The sequence below is a fragment of the Nyctibius grandis genome, chromosome 24 (genome assembly GCF_013368605.1).
Source record: "Nyctibius grandis isolate bNycGra1 chromosome 24, bNycGra1.pri, whole genome shotgun sequence".
NCBI lineage: Eukaryota > Metazoa > Chordata > Aves > Nyctibiiformes > Nyctibiidae > Nyctibius > Nyctibius grandis.
Window position 1 is genome coordinate 3,819,044 of NC_090681.1, and position 19,557 is coordinate 3,838,600.

At 54.5% G+C, this 19,557-nt stretch overlaps 3 protein-coding genes across 3 annotated transcripts; 1 reads left to right on the plus strand and 2 right to left on the minus strand.

Annotated features, from left to right (window-relative positions):
* Positions 1-658: 658 nt before the first annotated feature.
* On the minus strand, positions 659-5,380 carry GPATCH3 (G-patch domain containing 3). The gene is made up of 7 exons (XM_068417966.1): positions 5,011-5,380; positions 4,295-4,713; positions 2,723-2,897; positions 2,304-2,363; positions 1,909-2,030; positions 1,599-1,726; positions 659-1,006 (listed from the first exon to the last, which is right to left on the minus strand). Exons 1-7 carry the CDS (start codon positions 5,372-5,374, stop codon positions 787-789), a joined length of 1,488 nt encoding a protein of 495 aa, XP_068274067.1. The 5' UTR covers positions 5,375-5,380; the 3' UTR covers positions 659-786.
* A 2,254-nt stretch (positions 5,381-7,634) lies between these two features.
* On the minus strand, positions 7,635-8,835 carry NR0B2 (nuclear receptor subfamily 0 group B member 2). Its single transcript, XM_068418086.1, has 2 exons — positions 8,292-8,835; positions 7,635-7,915 (listed from the first exon to the last, which is right to left on the minus strand). Exons 1-2 carry the CDS (start codon positions 8,833-8,835, stop codon positions 7,635-7,637), a joined length of 825 nt encoding a protein of 274 aa, XP_068274187.1.
* Positions 8,836-10,149: 1,314 nt separating this feature from the next.
* Positions 10,150-19,557, plus strand: NUDC (nuclear distribution C, dynein complex regulator). Its single transcript, XM_068417863.1, has 9 exons — positions 10,150-10,294; positions 11,592-11,669; positions 13,912-14,112; positions 14,588-14,671; positions 15,021-15,134; positions 15,587-15,781; positions 16,397-16,480; positions 16,780-16,898; positions 18,595-19,557. The coding sequence occupies exons 1-9, from the start codon at positions 10,199-10,201 to the stop codon at positions 18,644-18,646; spliced, it is 1,023 nt and encodes a 340-aa protein (XP_068273964.1). The 5' UTR covers positions 10,150-10,198; the 3' UTR covers positions 18,647-19,557.

Below are 19,557 nucleotides of genomic sequence, written 5' to 3' on the forward strand. Positions count from 1 at the left end.
GTCCCGGCGCCGACCCTTGTCGAGCACAACCCCAGCTCCAAAGAAAGGGGGAAAATTACTCCCTGCATCCCCCCGACACAGCAATAGCCTTAAGGAAGGTGCATGGGGCCAAGCCGGAGCGTTCACCAATTCACATTTAACCCTCCAGTATTGGGTCACTGGGACAAAAGCTGTCCCCCACCTCCTTCGGAGAAGAGTGCCTGCGTCAGGAAAACGGGGCAGAGCTCATCGCAGAGCTGTGGAAGGAAGCACCCGCTACACCCAACCGCAGGGAAACGCCTCCCGCAGAATTCCTCCGGAGGCTGCCAGGACGAGTCTTTCATCCCGATGAGTTTCTCCCGGGAGTGTGGGATCGTCACACCCAAGCAACGCGAAGCTACAGGCCAGCAGTGAGCTTTCTGCAGGACAGTTACCGTGCCACGGCTGGCTCTGTCTGTACTTGTCCTTCCCTGGGTCTCAGGCAGCCAGGAACTACAAGTTCTGTTTTTTTTTTAGGCTGACCTAGCACCCAATCTTGGTTGATTTGGGCATTAGAATCAGCTTTAAACCGCCACTCAGAAACGCAACACCCTTCCCTGTTCCCACCGAACAGACAGGACCAGCACTATTTCCCCTCATTTAAATGGTTCAATTAGGGGGAAAAAACCCACTGAGGCAATTCTTGTTACAAGTCTCTATTTCTTCCAAAAATAAATATACGAATACCCTGCTCCAAATCCGAGACCAGGAGCCAGCCTGCGCTCGCCAGGAGCAGAATCAGTATGAAGGCACTCCGACAGTCCCTGCTCAGCGTGACTGGGCACTGGAGCTCTCCAGAGCACCCTGTGATGCCCGGACAAACGCCATGCCCTGCCTGTACTTCATGGCAGTGGGTGGCTGGCGCCTGAGCAGCTGGTCACCGCTGTCAATTGGTTCAGGGTCATCATAAACAGTCGAGATGAGGATGGGAGCGTCCCGACGGGGCTTTTTCGCCTTGCTGAAAGTTGGCAGTTTCTCCCCGTGGTACCTAGAAGGAAGCAGGAAATGTTTGGTCCGACATCGCTGACGCAGTCAGACACCCCTGTGCATCCCAGCTCACTTCCTTCACATGCTGCAGGGGAGCAGCAGACCGACACAGAGCAATAAGGATTCTTGTCCTATTCCTGGCTGCGAGATTGCTCCAGAACAAGCTCTCACAGCAAGACACAGCACTGCACAAAGCCTCCAGACACCCTGCAGAAAAGGCAGGGGTGAGGTGCCCAGCTCCAGCTCAGCTTACTTGGCCTTTCCCCACCAGAATACCACGGCAGAGGTGACCCTCATTCCTCAGGCACAGCTCTCCCTCCGTGTTTGTGTGCTGCACGAACCTGTAAATGGTTCCAGTCCTACTCGAACAGCACAAGCTCCTCTGAGGAGCACAGGACTGTCAGGAAGAGCAGTGTATTTCGCGCCGGAGCGCTGTGGCAGGCCCTGCCACCAGCTGCGCAGAGCACGGCACATCCCTGGGACGGCCTTACAGCTCTGGTTCACACCCCACTCCTTTTGCTGCCAGTTAGCTGCTGGGTCAGCCCGGGCAGAGGCTCTGAACACAGGCTGGCAGGGCAGGGTTGGGTACTTACCCCAGCCCCCTCTTGCATCTGGGGTTCTGACCCTCGTTGTCCAGAGCTTCGGCCATTCCAGAGTTGCTGCTCCCCAGCCCCAGCCCTTCCGTCCAGCCCTGCTGCTCCAGCACCTTCCTGCCAAAGCCCTGGGAGAGGGGAAAAAACATTAACAGAGGTGGACAAAGCTCATCCTCATCTTCCCAGAACCCTCTGCCCCCTCCACACATCCAAAAACCTCTCCTCCCCCTAACCCACATCCTCTGAGCATCGCCACCACAGCCCTTCCCGCCCTGCCCCATGCCCTCCTGAGCACGTATCCAGAGCTCACCTTGGTGTGTCTCTCGAAGGTTCCAATCTGTTGCCCTGACACAGAGCCATCCTCCAAGCCGTCCCGGAGTCGCTGTTCCAGCCACATCCTGACCGAGTCCCGAGCATCCTTATCACCTCCACCTAGGGAGAAAGAAGCACGAGTCAGAGCAGCACAGCTCAGGAAAGCTGTTCGCTACCATCCTTTCCCCCAGAGCGCCATGCAACAAGGAGGCAGAACCTGTTCTTTCTGGCAACTCTCACTGCCAGACAAGAAAAACGTCGTTTCAAGTACACCGACGTCTTGGACGCTTTCAAAGGATGACAGAGGCAAAGAGCTCCCCGCTGCAGAAATTCTGCAGGGTCAGAACTTCCCAGCCTCCCTGGTTTTCCTGGGGGGAGGTTCAGCTCAGATACCTTTGTCATAGTAGATGCTCATGTCCACATCCCAGTCATCTGCAGTCTGCTCATCAAAGTCTGTCAAGAGAAAGAAAACACCAGTTTTGGTGATGGTTGTGGAAGTCTGACACAGAAGAGCTGTTTGCTGGTGGCCCAGCTCCCTGTTTTCTCTAACAAAATGGGAAGGAAATGGTATTAGAACCTCTGCAAACCACAGCGCTTACACAACAGGCTGCCAGAAGTACCTCTGGGGTCTCTGGCGACTGGATGGAACCACTGCAGGTTTTGTGATGAAGGGAAGGTTTAAAAAGTGATGGCAAGATGCCACCACTTGATCTGGAATGCTCGTATGGGGTTATACCCGATTCACCTGCAGGCCTGGACCCCCCCAGCTCGTGGTGAAGTTTGTGGCTCAGTGACACAAACACCAACGTTACCTCCATTCTTCTCCTGCCAGTACTGAGCATCCGTGTAGAAGACAAGGCCAGAGCCACCTTTCTCCCACTTCAGCTCAATCTCCTCTTCAAAAAGCCGCTCCTCCACACGGTCCTGCTTGGTCACGTCCTCGTACAGAGCCTCGTGTCGCTCCCACTCCTCACAGGTATCGTTGTCCTGCAAAGGAGCGGGTGAAAGGTGGGTGACTCTTAGTGGGTGACACTTAGTGCCATGGTCTAGTTGACAGGGTGGTGTCAGGGCAACGGTTGGACTCGATGATCCCAGAGGGCTCTTCCAACCTGGTTGATTCTGTGACACCAACAGCACGCAGCCTCCTCCCTGTCTCCCCGACCCTCGCAGCCCATCGCAACGCCTTCCCTACAAAACAGCTTTGTCGACAGGGCTCGTCTCAGCCTGCTCTTCTCAGGCACTGACACGACCCGGCGCTGATGACCTCATTCCCCTGACTAATGCCATCTTCAGAGTCAGCAGACAGAAGTGGTGAGAAAAAAAAAACACCACATCACACCCACTTCACGGCATGCTTTCGGCGGCGTACCCGATCCGTAAGGCAGAGATGCCCATGTAAGGAGCAGGTGTGTCCTACGTAAAGTCAGCACTAGCAACAAATTAATTCCACTCCAGTTGATCCCTAACGAGATTGTCTCGGTTCCAGCGAAGCAGCTCGCTGGCACAGACACAGATCAGAGCGACAGCTTGACTGCTGCCTGCCCAGTTCTGGACAGAGCCCTCCGAGGAAGACATTAACCAAGGAACAACCAAAAGAATGACTAGAGATCCAGGAAGCAGAGCCTGTGAGAAACAGCTAGAAGAGTCTGTTTAGTCTGGAGAAGAAAATACTGAATAAAAAGTTTGTCAAGGAGGGGACAAAGCGTTCTCTGTGTCCGCTGTTGCTAGGAGAAGCTAATGGGATAAAATTACAGCAAAGCTCTGGCACCTAAGTGAATTCTGGTATAGCAAAGAACGGGAATGGCTTGCCTCAGGATTGTGCTGCCTCTGTAATGACAGAGGTTTGTGAGAACAGGCCAGACAGGCGTCTGTCAGGTGGAGGGAGCGAGACAGCCTCCGGAGAGCCTGTCCAGCCCAGTTTTCTAGGAGTCTTTGTCATGAAAGTCATTTTTCTCAGAGTTAATAACTTCAACCACAGGAGCATTCAAGGTACAGCTCCACGTGTCCTTTCCGGCACATGAATGTGCTCCTGAATCTCCGGTCACCTCATTTAGAAGCAACAGCAGAGCCAGGCCAATCTCCCATGGAGCAAAACAGAGCTCTGCTCCTGCAGCACCAGCCTCTGCTCGCTCCTCTGCACCAAACCCTTTGGGCTCAACCCCTACAACCGGCGTGATTTGGACAAGCAGTTTCAGAGGCATTAACGCTCACACAGTTCTTGCAGCAAGAGGCTTCGTGCACCCAGACGTGATATTTTAACATCATTTGTAGACAAGTGATTTATACAATACAATTAAAAGATTAAAAATGAGCTCTGAGAGAGTTATATCGGCCCTCCCAGCTGTAATGGCTAACGTTGGATGGTGCTAGAAAAATCCACTTACGTCATCTGAGTGCAACTCCTCTTTCTCCTTCTCCTGCCCCTCCTCATCTTCCTCAGCACTGGCTGGGTGAATCACCTCAGATCTTGCCACAGGCCCCTCTTCCTCTGTGATCTCATCCCCCGCAGCAGTGTAAACTCTTTCTTCTTCTATAACTGTCTCAGTGTCCTGGTATTCATAAGGCACATTCCCATACCTACGGGATGAGCCTGTCTTTGGAAAATCCAGCTGCAATTTCTTGATAATCCAGGGAGGCAGCCTGCAGGCCCGGATCAGCTCCAGAAAAACTTTCAGGGGGGTGCCCACGTTCCCGTAAGGCATGAAGGAAGGGGGGTTGAACTCCGGTAGCCGTTTCAAATCCGCTTCTGTGAAAGATTCGCCTGCAGCTGTCTTGTCCCCACTGTAGGGAAACGTGTCCGTTCCTGGAAGAGAGAAGGAGTGGTTTTGTGGGGGAACACACACTCCACCAGAGAGGGGTAAATCAGGGCGCTCCCGGGCAGGCTGGGAATGAGCAGACCCCCCACCAAACCAACTCTTATTGCCTCATTCAAGGCATTAAGGAAATTCCACGAGGGGTTTTCACCACCCGGTGCCCTCCGGTTGGCTGCTGAGACCCGCAGAGGCGAGATCCGGTGCCCAACGGATCCTCCAAACCCTTCCAAGCCCATGAGGGGAGGCCCGGCCCGCCCCCCGCTCCCCACCCCGGTGTCCGCTCGTACCTGTCCCGCGGCTGAGGCGGACCCTGCGGATGAGGCAGCGGCCGGGCAGCAAGGCGCCGCCGGGCCCGACCCAGCGCTTGCCTGAGTACATGCGGATGAGGCGGCGGGAGCGGCCCGGCTGCACGGCCACCAGGCAGGAGCAAGTGCGCGGTGCTGCGGCCTCCTCCTCCTGGCCGCCGCCGCCGCCCGCCGGCGGGCGCTCGGGGCGGTGGCGGTAGTGGAAGCAGAGGAAGCCGCCGGCCTCCACGAACTGGCTGAAGTAAGCGCGGAGCTGTGCGGAGCGCAGCACGGCCGGGATGCCGCTCACCAGGCAGTACCGGGCGGCGGCGCCGCCATTACCGGCCTCACCGCTGGGCGCCGCCATCTTGCCCCAGCGGGGCGGTGCGTCACAAGAACTGGGCTTGTAGTGATGACGTCACACCCGGAGCGCAGAGTGAGCGCCGCCTGGTGGCGGGGGAGCGCCCTGCAGGCGGGCGGAGGCGCGGGGGGTACTGGGGGTAGCCGGGCCCCAGGGGGGTCACAGGCCCTGGGGGTGGCAGGGGGTGGCCAGGCCACATGGGGGGGTCACAGGCCCTGGGGGTGGCAGGGGGTGGCCAGGCCCCAGGGGGGTCACAGGCCCTGGGGGTGGCAGGGGGTGGCCAGGCCACATGGGGGGGTCACAGGCCCTGGGGACAGCCAGGCCCCAGGGGGTGTCAGGCCCCTGGAGGTGTCTCGGCCCCCCCCGTGCTGTGCAGCGTAGCCCAGTGTGAGGGATCCTGGCCTTGCCCTCTTGGTGAAGGCCCAGCGCTGCGTGTCCCGTGACGGAGGGGTGGTTCTGCAGTGTCAGACCTGCCTCATGGGCAGGGACACGGACAGCAGGAGCCTACAATGATCTCCTGTCCCCAGGGGCTGGTGGGACCTGGGGCAGGATGGAGGCGCCAGGGTGTCTCCCCTGCGCCGAAGCGTCTGCGTGCCCGGATTGGGGTAACACTGGCAGCGGGGCTGTCGGACACCCCGTGTGCCGTGACTCACGCCCGTGTCACCAGGCTGCGTGGCTCAGAGCTGCCCGTGGCTGGCACGGGCCTGTGGAAATCATCCGGTGACTCACGCGCTCCCTCCCCGTGGAAAACGGCTGTCACGGGGCTGAGATCACCTTGGAAGCCGCCCGTTGCTCTTCAGCAGCAGCGGTGAGAGTGGAGGGACTGACAAAGCATTCGAGGTGTTTCCATGGGTAGGAGGGTGATGGGGCACGGGGAGGCTTCGTGCGGCTTCACCCAACGCCTCGTCTGGGTCTGGCATGGCGAAGGGGACGGTGTTTGTGCCTGTTGGCAGCCGCGCACACGTCCAGGTGAGTCAGAGCATCCGCCTCCGACGCAGCCGCCGGGAGCCGTGGGGTGAGGCTGGACCCCTGGAGAAAGGCGCAGCGCGGGGACGGGCTGCGATTCCGCTGCCTCTGCGCATTTCTGCCTGCTGGGCGCCCCGAGGGGGTTTGTGCCCTGGGGCTGTTCATCAGCTCCCGCCGGTGGCGATTGACGTGGCAGACAGATTTTTATGGAAAGCTCCTTTTCATTCGAGCGTCCTTTCCACGCCGGGCCTGCAGCCAGTTTTTTTCTAACCCCCCCTGAAATTTAACACTCTCTAAAAAATCACCAGCACGTCCCAAAATGTAAAACATTTTATTAAAAAAATAATTTACTGCATCTTATATACAAACTGCAAGAACGTCCACTTACAAAATACTGACATTTAACTTGTTGCAGAAGCTGCAGGCAGGAGAAGCAAACTTCCCAGGCCTGCTACACCTGCGCCCAGCTCTAACTCCACAGAGACACGTTTGGTTCTACCACTAAACCAGCTCCGCTCGTCTCTGCGGCGTTGGCAGCTCAGGGAGTCACTTCTTGTCACCCAAACGAGGGAAGCCCACAGCCCAAGGTGACATGCAAGAGGCTGAGGTGCTCTTAGGTCACCCATTGCCCTGCGAGTGGTTCTGTTGTATTTCGTGGTGTTATGGAGAAAAGATACAACCTAAGGGAAAGTAAGAGGGATGAATCTGCCCACCCTGTAAGATTTAACCCTCTGGCTTTTGCCCTCTTGGGGCCTGAGGAAGATCCTTCATCAATATTTCTAAGATCTCAAGCACAACAGACAGACCAAGACTTCACCCAGACCTAATTCCATAACGTTTGTGCTCGGTAAGCGATCCTGCTGAAGATGTGTTATTCAGCGTGCCTAAACGCCGCTGAGTCAAGCTGTTGAGGACAAACCTCATCTCTTGGCACACTGATTTCAACAGGACCAAGGATTCATTGAGTAAAAACTGGGAGCGGGCTCTAACCCGACCTGCTCTGTGCTCTGTTTGCAGGCGGCTGAGCAGCTCCAGCTGCAAACAGGGCACGAAACCCCTCACCCACACACGCACTCCCCGAAACGGCGACCGGCACAGGCGGAGCAGGAGCTGCTGTAAACATCTGCCAAACTGGAGCCGTTTCTCTGTGCGCTCTGCTGCAGCCTGGCTGAATCCTCCGGCCCTCAGCCCTACCGAAATGAGTGGTTCCCCGCAGAGTCCAGAGCGTTTCTCTCACTAAATCCCCGCTCCCAGATTCGCTTTGCTGCCCGGTGAGGCGTGGGGAGCGTTGACAGGCCGCTCAGCACGCCACGCGTGCCGCGGGGGCCAGCTGCCTGCCGGTGATTTCATACAGCATTTCGGCGATGAGCTCGACGATGTCGGCGTTGCCGATGACGGGTCGGAAGAAGAGATCCGTGATGAGGGTGGGGGAGATGGATTTCAAGGTGGAGGCGATCAGCAAAATGCGGGCAAAGCGGCCCTGGTCCTCGGGGTGCAGGGGCTGCAGGACCTCCTGAAGGGCTCTCTGGGCTTCCCGCTGGAGGCTCGCAATGTAGAGGGAGGCTCTCAGCCCAGGGACATCTGCCGAGGGAGAGGAGGAAAAGCCGGTGAGGAGGAAGGCCGGAAAACAGCCCCAGGTTTCTCCCATCCCCACCCTTCCCTGTTCCTCAGAAGGGATCTCCCAGGCCACGCTGATGAGATGTACACAGCGCTACCGAGACGTAGCTATTTGAGGGAGCAAAAGTAGTTAACTGGGCAAACCCACACCTTGCAAATTAAATCCCGGAGTCCTTTATAGTCTGCAGGGCAAGCAAAGCTCTCTGGCTTTTACCACTACGTTTGACATCCCTCCTCCCCACCTCCCGGTGCGTCTCCGAGCCAAGAGGTGTTCGGATCCCAACGCGGGCGGGGTGGGCTCTCCCGCCGGCCGGCAGAGCCGCGAGGGCCGGGCACTCACCGGGATTGAAGAGAATGGCTCCCTTCAGGTAAGCGTATTCCTTGGGGCTCAGGTCCAGGCTCCAAAAGGTGTTCAGGCAGCACTGCAGCCGCTGCACGGCGGCCAGCGTGGGCTGCGTCCGCTCGGGCTCCTGCCGTTTGCTTTGGCCATCGAGGAGGATCTTCTTGAGCATGCTGGGGGCTGGGGTCTCCATCACCTCGAAGGTCACCATCTCCTGGACCAGCCCCAGGAGGAACAGGGGAACCCAGCAGCTGTCCAGCAGCAGGAGTTGATCCTCTCGCGGCAGCAGGTGGAAAGAAGGGAGGTTTTTCATGAAGCTGACGGTTTTGACCAGCACGTTGGAGGCCGCCTGGCAGGTGACGTGGGGTGTGCGCAGGCAGACGGTGCGGCGCTGGTGGCAGAGGCAGCGGCGGTGGGCCGGGCTGCGGCCGCCCCGGCTGTGGTGGAGGTTCTGGCTGAGGAGGGTGTAGAGGATGGCGGTGCGCTTGTCTTCACCGTGGCACTGGCACCTCTCGCAGTCCACGTCCGTGCCGCGGGTGGTCATAGCTGAGCCGGGCGGCTGGATCCTCGGCAAAACTCCGCTCCTGCTACAGCAGACGGGAGAGAGGTGGAAAATCCCTCCCAAATCCTCTGTCACAGGCTGGATTCTCCCCGTCCTCCCAGCTCTGCCAGCCCACGGCTGCTCACACCAGCTCTTATAAGGCCGGGTCGCCAGTGAAACACCCCTCTGCAGCCTTGACCGCTCTGTCATTAAGCAGTCCTCATTAAAAAAAAAACCACCAAACCAACCCAGCCGTCCCTGGGCTGATTGGCTGGGGCAAACGAGTTCTCCTCGTTGCAACGGCCGTTTTCTCAATGAAGGGCCAGCGGCGCGGGGAGGAGGAGGCCGAGCGGGGTTGGGCGGCCTTATCGCGATTACCCAAACAGGATAAACAAAGTCATTAACCCAGCCTGTACCATGGCACCAAGGCCCCGCGCTGGCGTCGGGCAGCGCTGCATGGCAGGTGTCGCTGCCCGGGGGTTCACACACACACACAGGGCACTCATCTGCGCGCTCCGGCCTTGGAAAGAACAACCTGGAAGTGGTTTTATCAGCGGCTGTTTGCCTAACCTTGCTGACAGGAGACTCCTGTTGTTACGGGCGAGGAAGCCGGTGAACCGACGGCTTCACTCCCAGGTGGGGCCCGTTGGTTTGTGTCTCTCAGAGGAAACGCAGGGCAGGGGAAAGGCTCAGATTTTCACTGGTAATTACCAGGTATTTTTACCTGCTGACCAGCAGAAATGGAGGCAGGACTCGAGCAGCTTCTAACCACTGTTTTCCCGGGGGATGGTGGCAGGGTGAGGGCAGAGAGGCTGACAGCCCCCGCCCCGGGGATGGCGGCACCTCGGCCGGGGGAAAGGCCAGACCCGGGCCTCGGCCCGCGGAGGGGGGACACAAGGCAGCGGGAGGGGTGATGGAGCTGGGGGAGGCACCGCGGCCATGCCCCGGAGCCGCCTCCCATCACCGCAGCCGGTGGCTGAGGGTGCCCGTGGCCCCCGGGAGGGCAGAGCAAGGCCTGGCCGAGACACCGAGCAGCACCTGCGGCCCTCGGGCGGCCTCTGCCCCCCGGGGCGACCTCTGCACTTTGACCCCTGACCCGCCCCGCGGGGTCACCGGCCTCCGCCGAGCTTTCTGGAAGGGCCCGGCCTGGCCGTCGCTATAGCAACCGGACACCCGCGCCTCCAGTCCCGCCTCCCTCCGGCGGATTGGACGCTGCTGCGGCCAATCCGCGAAGAGAGCGGCTGGGACGAGCGCTGGGATTGGCGGGTGGCGGAGGTGCGCGCGGGCTTCCGTTCGCGCCGTTTCCGGTTCCGGGTGGCGGCGTGCGGGGGCTGCGGCGGCCGGTGCGGCGGTGGCGGCGGGCAGGATGGGGCTGAGCGCGGAGGAGGCGGCGGAGCAGGAGGACCGCTTCGACGGCATGCTCCTCGCCATGGCCCAGCAGCACCAGGGCGGCGTGCGCGAGGTAGCGCTGCCGGGGCCAGGGCGCGGCGGAAGCTTGTCCGTATTCCCGGGGAGGCGGGAGGGGGGGGGGTTGTCGGGGCGGGCCCGGGAGGAGCGAGCGGAGGTGGGGGCGCCCCGGCCCTCCCCGGGCCCCGCACGTGCGGCGCGGGAGGCATTTGTCCTCCCCCCCGCGATAACGGCCCAGGCCTGCGCCAGCCCCGGGGAGCGCGGAGGACGCGCTAATTAATTAGCGTGAGGCTAAGGAGGGGCTGAGGAGCTGCGGCCTGTGCCCTCACCGCGGCCTTGCGCCCACTCCCGGGCCCTCTGCGCTCGGTCAGGCCGATGCCGCAGCCCCACCGGAGGTTTCGGTGTGCGGAGGCAGCGCCCGGCCGGGTCACAGCAAAGCAAAGCCGCAGGGGAGGATCGGGTCCCTCTGTCCCTGCACAACCACCTGGTAGCGGCCCCCTGAGACCTGACGCGTTTAGGGTCGACCACGAAGCGTGCTTGAGCGTGAAGATAGTTCCCCGGCTCATGGTCAGGGCTCTGCTGACACACCTCACGCTTCCCACGGTGCTGGCTCTTGCTGGGGGCTCTGGGGGTGCTGAGCTGCGGGAGGGCTGGAGCGGGGGGGAACATCCCCCACACCGATGGTTTGGGGAAATAGTGCAAATAACAGCTCCTCGTGCTGCAGTGAAACCTGTGCTGGGAATACTGATGGGGCAGAATTCCTGGGAAATAAAGATCAGCCAAGTGCACGGGGAGTGTGGATTTCCAGAGGGGTGGTTGGGGGCTGCCAGCTCATAACTGTGAGTTCATCGCAATATCGGGCAGGCAGCTGGCAGTTATTCTGTAAAAATAACCAGGACGTGGGAGAGGGGGAGTTTGCACACTTTGAGGGTTTGGGTGTGCAAATAAGCAAAATACAGTATATATGTGTATCTGTATACATACATGTATATATGCATGTACACACACGTACCCACCCCAATTCCTGCCTCAGATACCAGCTTGGGACATCACAGTGGGTGTACCTCCAGGGTGACCTGAGGGTAAACTGCTCGCCCTTTCTTCATGTAAACCACACAAATGCCCCTTCTGAAAACTGGGAATCCAGGAGCTGGAGCTCCACAAAAGCCACTGGATATTTTCTCTGTGAAATGGTGGTGGGGCTGGTTTCGGTACAATCCTGGCACAGACACATAGGGAGTACAAAGAATAAAGGCTGCTTGAGAGACATGAGGTGGCTTGGAGTGACCTGGTCTCATTGCTCTTTTCTCTCTCTCTCTTCTCCCACCCCACCTCCCTGTTTCCTCTACCAGCTGGTGAACACCTTCTTTAGTTTCCTGAGGCGTAAAACTGATTTCTTCACCGGTGGAGAAGACGGAGTAGCAGAGAAGGTAAAAAACCAAATCCTCAAGGTTTTGTCTTCTGACTTACACTCCACACATGCCTGTGCCATGCTAAGGCTTCCCTGCCTGCACAACTCATATGGTGCACTTGGGAACTAGCAGCCTGTGCTGCTGCTGAAACACATCACTGATACAGGTAGTCACGAGCTGCCCCTATCTGAGGTGAGGCACACAGGATTGCTTGTTCGAATGGTACCAACAGTGCGATTTTTTTCTGTCCTGCTCTGGCCAAAGGCTTGTTTGGAAAGCAAATCTGCCAGACGCAGTGACTTAACGGTGACAGACACCGCAGTGTTGATAACTGCAGGTTACCTTGTTTGTTCATCTCAGAAAAAGCACAAAGTCCGCATCTCTGCACATGCAGCTGCACCTTTGGCTCAGGGCTGCAGTGCCTGGAGGGAGCGAGGGTGTTGGGGAGCAAGCCTGGCGGTCTGGGCGGTCCCATTGGCAGCCTGAGTATCTCCTGTCCAGCAGGTATTCCTCAGGTGGCTTGAGAGCTGAAAAACATAATGTTTTCACTGTAGGGAAATAAGAACCAGAGAGTTGAAACATGAACTAAAGGGTTTTTGCTTGTACTTACCAGTATAGCAGCTTGTCCCCTTCCTGGAGCGCTGGAACTCCACCGGCAAAGCAGGCGCTGATGTTAATTGCTAACACAGTGTGTAACTGTCTAGTCTCTAAAGTGGCAAAACTAAGGCAGGTAAGGGATGGGAAAGAGGATGGTTTCAAAGGAAGATGAAGCCTCCTGTCATTTTTCTTAAGACTAGAGAGCAAATCTGTGAATTCCTGGGGACTGCGTGCTCCCAGGGAGTGAAACCCTGAGCAGCATTTTAGAGATGAGCACTGGCTGGTGCTTTTGGAGGTCCTGGCTACTTCTGTTGGCAATTCCACAGCAAATCCCTGTCTGTGGCTGTGAAAGGAAAGTGTTTGTGCCCTTGGGTGGTATCTGCTAAAATGCTTTCTGGTCTTCTGAGGAGGTGCTCAGTACAGAGTCTCTGACACCATAGTAACCACAACAAAAATCGAAGAAGCTGCTGCTTCCCCAGTCCTGCTCGCCCTTTGGCGTGACAGAGAAAGAGGAGAGGGCAGGAAGGTCATCATCTTTTATGGGATGCCATTTCAGAAACCCTTGTGTAGAGTGAGGTGGGTGTGGTGGTACGTTGAGAGAAGCGCAGTCTGTGTACGCTGGCAAGCACGGCCCATGTAGATAGTTTGCTCACCGTGGATCATCGTGCAGTTCAGAACAGAGGCTGGGAGAGAGGCTGGAATTCTGTATCCTAGGAGACACTGGACTCGCGTTGTGTCAATAAATCTTGCTTTCCCCTTTAAAACAAAGCAGAAATACTTGGTGGTTGGTTACCAAACTACACGGTGTGGATGCTTTGAGTTGCTCTGGAAAGGTGCTGAACCCCCCCCCGGAGTTTCTGGGATATATATAAACCAGTTCCCGAAACCCCCTTCTGAGAACTCTCTCCACTCCAATTCCTTTTCTCTGATTCTGTCTATATTGTTTTCTGGAGCAGACTTCACTTCTCATACGTGCTGCTTTGCACAGCGCTACTGGCGTTATCGACCACGGGGCGATTGCTCTGGCTTCCTGCCCGTGTACTCTCCCTCTGAGCCATGTGGCAGGTTTGCATCACAGACCTTGAGATTTTGCTTTTCATAGACACAACAACATGAGAATTTGGAGTAAGGTTTGAAGCAGAGGGTTATGAAGGAACTTGCCCCTAAGTGTAAAACACTGAGCTTTTCAAATGTTTCTCTTCTAAATCATGATGCTGAATCTCCGTCCAGTGCCTGGGGGAAAGCCCTGTTGTGGGAAAGGTCAGAAATTGGTAAAAAATCTTGGATCCAGTGTCTTCGTCCTTCCAGCTGTCCCAGATGTGCGGAGTAGCTGTCAAATGGCTGGGTGAGGCATCTGCTTATCCTGCTGGAATTGCACAAAGGCCAAAACAAATGGAGAATCTTTTGTTTTTTCCCTGTTTTCTCCATGGAAATAACACTCCCTGTATAAGGAAGAACTAGGAACAGCTACATTTAAATATTCTGAGTTTACCCCTACTCTAGATTTTTCAGTCAAAAGACTAGAGTGAAAATGAAGGGAAAAGTCACAACATCTGTACAACTAACAAATGTTCTCGTGCTCCTCAGTAGACAGTTGGCTTCGTCGGGGTTTGAAAAAGTGGTGATTTTTTAAAACCCTTTGGTACGTGTTCCTGTATTTCAGCTGATCACAGATACCTTCAACCATCACAACAAACTAGCTCAGAAGGAGCGGAAAGAGAAAAAGGCTCGTCAAGAGGCAGAGCGGCGTGAAAAGGCGGAGAGAGCTGCGAAACTTGCGAAAGAAAAGCAAGGAGCAAACGAGCCAAAGATTAAAGAACTTACGGACGAGGAAGCGGAAAGGCTGCAGCTGGAGATCGACCAGGTGAGAGCGGTGGCTGGTGCCTGCAGGTACCATGTGGGTCGTCTCCTCCGTTGGCCTGCATGTATCTCGGGTAGCAGTGAGTGGTTAAAATGGCTCAGACTTGTTCCTTTGCAGTGTCTGGACCACCAGACTGGTGTGCTTCAAAATTAAATTAGCCAAGGCCAAACCATTGCATTTTCATGTGGATTCTTCCATAACTCACTTTGCCTTTCTGCCTTCAGCAAGATCTCTGATGGTGGCAACACCCTCTGCTACAGGCCTCGAGGTGTGAGGACCAAGGGGTTCTTCCCCTTGGCAGTGCCACTTTTCCTGTAACATCGTTCCAAGGGCTGAAAATTCTCAGTCAGTCTGGAGTGTAGCTCTGAGTCCTGCTCTTTGCTTTCAGCTGAAGAGGCTGAGGCCACCTAGTGCCAGATCAGCAAGTAACACAGAGTGCCAACTCTTGTCTGAGCATGTTCCTTCCCTTTTTAAACAGAAAAAAGAGACACAAGGACAGATTAACAGTGTCCCAGTGAAACCCTCGGAGGATGAAGGTGAATCTCCAGATTCTAACAAACAGGTAACAAACAGCTCATCTAGGGACTTTATTTTAGGCTGAAAGAAATAGCTCTGGACAACCATGAGAACTCCTGTGAATGTGAGGGAATATGTTGAGAATACACACTTAATTCCCAAAGATTTCAGTGTGGGTTTTGGTTTTTTTCAGGGGTAGGGTTTTATTTTTTCCCCCCTTTTTTGTAATTATGTTTTAACAGAAACACGTTTTCGTTTCGGGCTAAATTTATGTGACTCTCAAATATGTGCAGCTGACCTGAAATTCTTATAAAAACCAAGAACTGTTGTTACAAATGAAAGAAAAAAGGTTTTCAAGCTTCCATTTATCTTTACACTTTAAATTCATTGCTTAGGAAACAGATGATGAAGAGGAAGATGAGAAGGATAAAGGAAAACTTAAGCCCAACTCTGGCAATGGAGCTGACCTTCCAAATTATAGATGGACACAGACCCTTTCAGAACTGGATGTAAGTGTTGCCTTGTTACCAGGATCTGAGGAATCTGAGCTAGGGGATAGGTGCAGGTGCTGGTAAGAGTGGTGGAGCCGATGCCCTGTATCTCAGTTGCCTGTGGAAGGTTGTTTTACTTAATGGCAGGATTTCAATAGCTGGGAGAGAGCTTGGTAACTAAATAAAATTCCCAGAAGCTTTAGTTAACTTTGCCAAACCTTGGTCTTGTTTTAACAAGACATTAAATTCTGCTTCCCTTTTTATGGTCCTTTGGAGGTATTGGCCATCCTGTGTCCAAACTTAACTCTTGTATCTTTTCACCTCCCGCTCACTCAGTACCCCAAGGAAAATATCACATGCTGTGTCTTACTCTGGTGAAACCAAAGCAGAAAGTCTTAGAACAGTGGCACAAGAGGGTAAGGAGAGGCTTCACTGCTCAGCTCCTCAAATCTGATCTTTGTCTGGTCCAGCTGGCTGTCCCTTTCAAGGTGAACTTCAGGTTGAAGGGGAAGGACGTGGTGGTGGATATCCAGAGACGGCGCCTCAAAGTGGGCCTGAAGGGCCATTCGCCTGTCATTGATGGAGAGCTTTTCAATGAAGTGAAGGTGGAGGAGAGCTCCTGGCTGATTGAAGATGGTAAAACAGTCACCGTGCACCTGGAGAAGGTAAAGCAGAATGAATTGGGGAAGATTCAGGCTTGTCTGCCTCTTCCCAGGTGAAAAGAGAGTCTGACAAAACCTATGAAAGCCCTGGGCTTTGTCAGCTGAAAGAGGAGAGTCCTGCTTATCCTTGGTATGATGTCAGTGGTGCTGTTGGAAGCAGGGTATTGCAGGTTCCCCCTGTTTTCAGCCTAACTCCATGCTAATCCCAGATATCCAATCGATTGCTCAGCAGTTCAGGAAAAGCTGGAAAGAAATCAGTCATTTTAAAGTTATTCCTTAATGCAATAAAGCCATGTTTTGTCATCGGTTAGTGACATGAAAATCCAAGGACAGACCTCCTTGCTGCTCCTGGGCCTCTCTAAGTGACTTGTTTGCAATCCTGTTTATGTCATGCCAGACATGACATCTGACATGCTCTCAGATTTCCCAGCTGTGGAAGTTCAGACTACCCAAAGTGGTTAGGAATGAAAGTAATACCATTTATCCGTGTTCAGATTTTACTGACATTTAGAAAACTGTCAAAGTTTGATTCCAGCAGCTTTTTCCTGTGACTGAAACATAAAATTCCTAGAACAAGCCTAGGAAAAAGGAAATATTTTTGCTTCTTCATTCCTCCAGATCAACAAGATGGAATGGTGGAACAAACTAGTCTCCACAGACCCGGAAATCAACACCAAGAAGATTAATCCAGAGAACTCAAAGGTAAGAACTGCCCTGGTTTTACTGAATGGAGCCTTCTCATAGATGTGTTCACCCTCAGCTCACATTCAACTTCTGTATCTTTGTGCTACCAGCATAAAACCAATACTGGGAATACTGCTGCATACGATGCTATTATGGAACATAAAATTTCAGATGGATGAAGCTGAGTGTATAGATCAGTGTCTGTAAAAGTACTTCTGCAGCCCATGTGCGCAGCATAGCGTAAACTCACTGTATTCATGTCCTCTGTAAGGGCTGAGACAAGTTCTTCCAATTTTGATAGAAGTCCTTACTTTTAGTTGTCAGACCTGGACAGCGAGACTCGCAGTATGGTGGAGAAAATGATGTATGATCAACGACAGAAATCCATGGGCCTCCCCACATCTGACGAACAGAAGAAGCAAGACATTTTGAAAAAGTGCGTAGACCTAATTGATTTGGGGGGATTTGCTTTCCCAAGCCCCTCTCCTCTTCCTCTTTGACCCAAATACGTGAGCAGAATACAGGCTGGCCTTCAGTCTTACCTGTGTTCACGTCTACAGTTACGTAGTCATTGAAGTGTTGGCCAGCCACCAGTGTCTATAAAAGCCTGTGGGGGTAGAAAGCATAACGGGAAATTCTGGGAATAGCCTAGCTCTGGAATTGTCTTAATCTGCTGATTTCAAGTCCAGAAAGCATGTTTGGGACTGGAGGTACCATCTCTACTGAACTTTAACATGGTCTTGATTGTTTTCTAATCTCCCTCTACTCGGTAGCCCAGATAATCACCGTGCCCTACACACCTGCCACCAGATAGCTGTCTCCAAGCCAACAGCACTTTTATGTCTTTATTGCCCTGTTTGGCATAAATGCACCTCAGCAGGGAAATTACTCACGGGGCTCCCAAGGCCGTTTGGGGAAGGCGTGGAGGCAACTCTGGGTCATGCAGCTTCTTCAGCAAGTGCAATCCCACATCTTATCTCCGGATTGGAAGGAGGATTTCGTGTAGCAGGCCTGACTCCTTTTCTTCCTTGGCTTATCTGTAGTGGCAGAAACTTCGCTCTGATCAGCGCGCCGAGCACAGCATAGGGTGCAACTGGTTTAGAGCAGAGACCAGACTTCCTTAGTGCCTGTCTGTTGAGTTGGTAGACTGGGAGGCAGCCCTCTCCTCCTGGGAAGTCCACATACAGGATACCTTCTTGGCAAGGTCGCTCGTTCAGTGCTCGGGAAGTTTGGCTTGCGTGCAGATTGGCTGGTAAAGAATGGATAGGAAGTTTAGACTTTGTTCAGGCCAAAGTAGACTCGGTGACACCCAGGTGGGTCCTAATCTCTGCCAGTGAAACCCTCCTGGCTGCTAAACAAGGACACTGTTCTCACAACACTTATTTCTGTGGAAACGGGAAGTGGAAACGCTGTGGTGGCATTTCAGGGGGAAATCAGGAGGTGAGGGCATGGAGGAAGGGAGAGGCCTGCCCTTACTTTGTGTGTGAATCCTCCACATGGTTCAGTGTTGCATCCCTTGGTGAACTGCAGGGCAGAGGAGGAAGCCAGGAGCTTCTGTGTGCACTAATCATAGGGACAGTGTGTTGTTCTCAGAGCTTTCTGATGTGGCAACCTGAGTCCAAATAGTCCTATCTGCTGGGATTGCAGTCCGTTTGAAATCAGGTTGCACCTAGTCTGAAACCAGATTTCTCTGGTCACGTTTTCACTGTCGCAGCACTGGAGATATTCCCCACGTCCCCAGTAATGCTTAAGGTAACACGTTTGAGCTTAAATCGTAATCTCCCCTCGCAATCTCCCCTCTGCCCCACAATCAGTGTCATAGCTGCTACGTGTCCGTCCGAGAGGTAACAGTTAAAGGGTGTGTGTCTGATAATTAATAACTCCTGTGTGTCTGGACTTGCTGACCTTGAGGGCTGGTAGGATTGCTGATACCACTGACCCGAGGAAAAAGTGTTTGTAGGATGGGGAGTGTGTCCCAAGGAGCTCAGCAAAACAGTCCCTGCTGTGGAGGGTGTGGGGAGGAAGCAAACTGGGTAGTGCAGGAAGTAGGGATGCCTTACCCCGCTCAGACAGAGCTGTTCTGTGCCTCCTGCTGACTCATACCCAAGCTCTTGTCTTTGTTTTCCTTGCAGGTTCATGGAACAGCATCCAGAAATGGACTTTTCAAAGGCTAAATTCAACTGAGCCCTCCCCTTCTCCCCCCTCTTTCAGTCAGCCCGTTGAATGGGGCAGGACACGTGTTGCCGGATATGTAGGGATCCCTTACCCTGGGCAAATAAACCCTTCCAGCACCCCCACCTGAGCTTGCTGTGGAGGCAGCTTCATGAAGTCGTTCTCAGCTGTCCTGTGTCCAGCAGAACGCAAGGTCACAGAATCAGCCTGCAACAGCTCCTGTCGGAGCACCCGTGACACTTCCCAAACAGCAGCTAGGAGAGGAGGAGGGGTTAGAGCACAAAGGGTGTTGGGGCTGGAAGAGCCAGGCTGGAGAGGTTTGGGGACATACCCTTACGGTATCGCATGGCTTCGTCTTCTGGCTCTTCAGAGCTGCTAACCCACTCTTTGCCATTTCAGTTTGGCAGCAAGTGCTCTGGAGTTTTTACTCCCTTCCCCTCATCTTTCCTGCTCTTCTGTGAAAACAAGGACCAGTTTATTTTGTAAAATCTCCTTCTGCCTCCTTGGGAAGAGAAAACACCAGTCTAAAAAAAACAGCTGTTGCAGTAGGGACAGACTCTGCTCCTCCTTGCTGCTGCTTCTATTCTTGCCAGAAGGGGAACAGAGCAAGTCGCCCAGCGCTTAAGGGAGGGCTCCTGTCATACCTGGAGAGGTTGTCCTGCTGTCCTACAGCAAGAGAGGGCTGGAGAGTCTGGTTGCGGGCAAGGGAGAGGCTGGGGGGGGGCAGGGGGTGTCTCTGAGGGTGCTGTTCTTGCTGGGAGCGTGTCTCCTGCCTGTTTTCCAAGAGCCTCTCTCCCTGCTGACTACTGACAGGCATCGCTGTGTTCTCTTCTGAGCTCCCGCTGACAAGTGGCGTTACTTTGCATGTTCGTATCTTTGTTAAACTGCAGCGCAACATAAAGGAAAAAAAAGTGGCCTATTTC

What these genes read in the sequence shown, in the direction of transcription:
- GPATCH3 (XM_068417966.1), bottom strand. Translation starts at nt 5,374, where the DNA reads ATGGCGGCGCCCAGCGGTGAGGCCGGTAATGGCGGCGCCGCCGCCCGG. An exon ending in CCGCCTCAGCCGCGGGACAG is followed by an intron (nt 4,714 to 5,010) that starts GTACGAGCGGAC and finishes TCTCTCTTCCAG; the next exon opens with GAACGGACACGTTTCCCTAC. An exon ending in AGGAGTTGCACTCAGATGAC is followed by an intron (nt 2,898 to 4,294) that starts GTAAGTGGATTT and finishes GCTCCTTTGCAG; the next exon opens with GACAACGATACCTGTGAGGA.
- NUDC (XM_068417863.1), top strand. Translation starts at nt 10,199, where the DNA reads ATGGGGCTGAGCGCGGAGGAGGCGGCGGAGCAGGAGGACCGCTTCGAC. An exon ending in AGACCCTTTCAGAACTGGAT is followed by an intron (nt 15,135 to 15,586) that starts GTAAGTGTTGCC and finishes TGTCTGGTCCAG; the next exon opens with CTGGCTGTCCCTTTCAAGGT. An exon ending in TTAATCCAGAGAACTCAAAG is followed by an intron (nt 16,481 to 16,779) that starts GTAAGAACTGCC and finishes CCTTACTTTTAG; the next exon opens with TTGTCAGACCTGGACAGCGA.
- NR0B2 (XM_068418086.1), bottom strand. Translation starts at nt 8,835, where the DNA reads ATGACCACCCGCGGCACGGACGTGGACTGCGAGAGGTGCCAGTGCCAC. An exon ending in AGCCATTCTCTTCAATCCCG is followed by an intron (nt 7,916 to 8,291) that starts GTGAGTGCCCGG and finishes CTCCCTCGGCAG; the next exon opens with ATGTCCCTGGGCTGAGAGCC.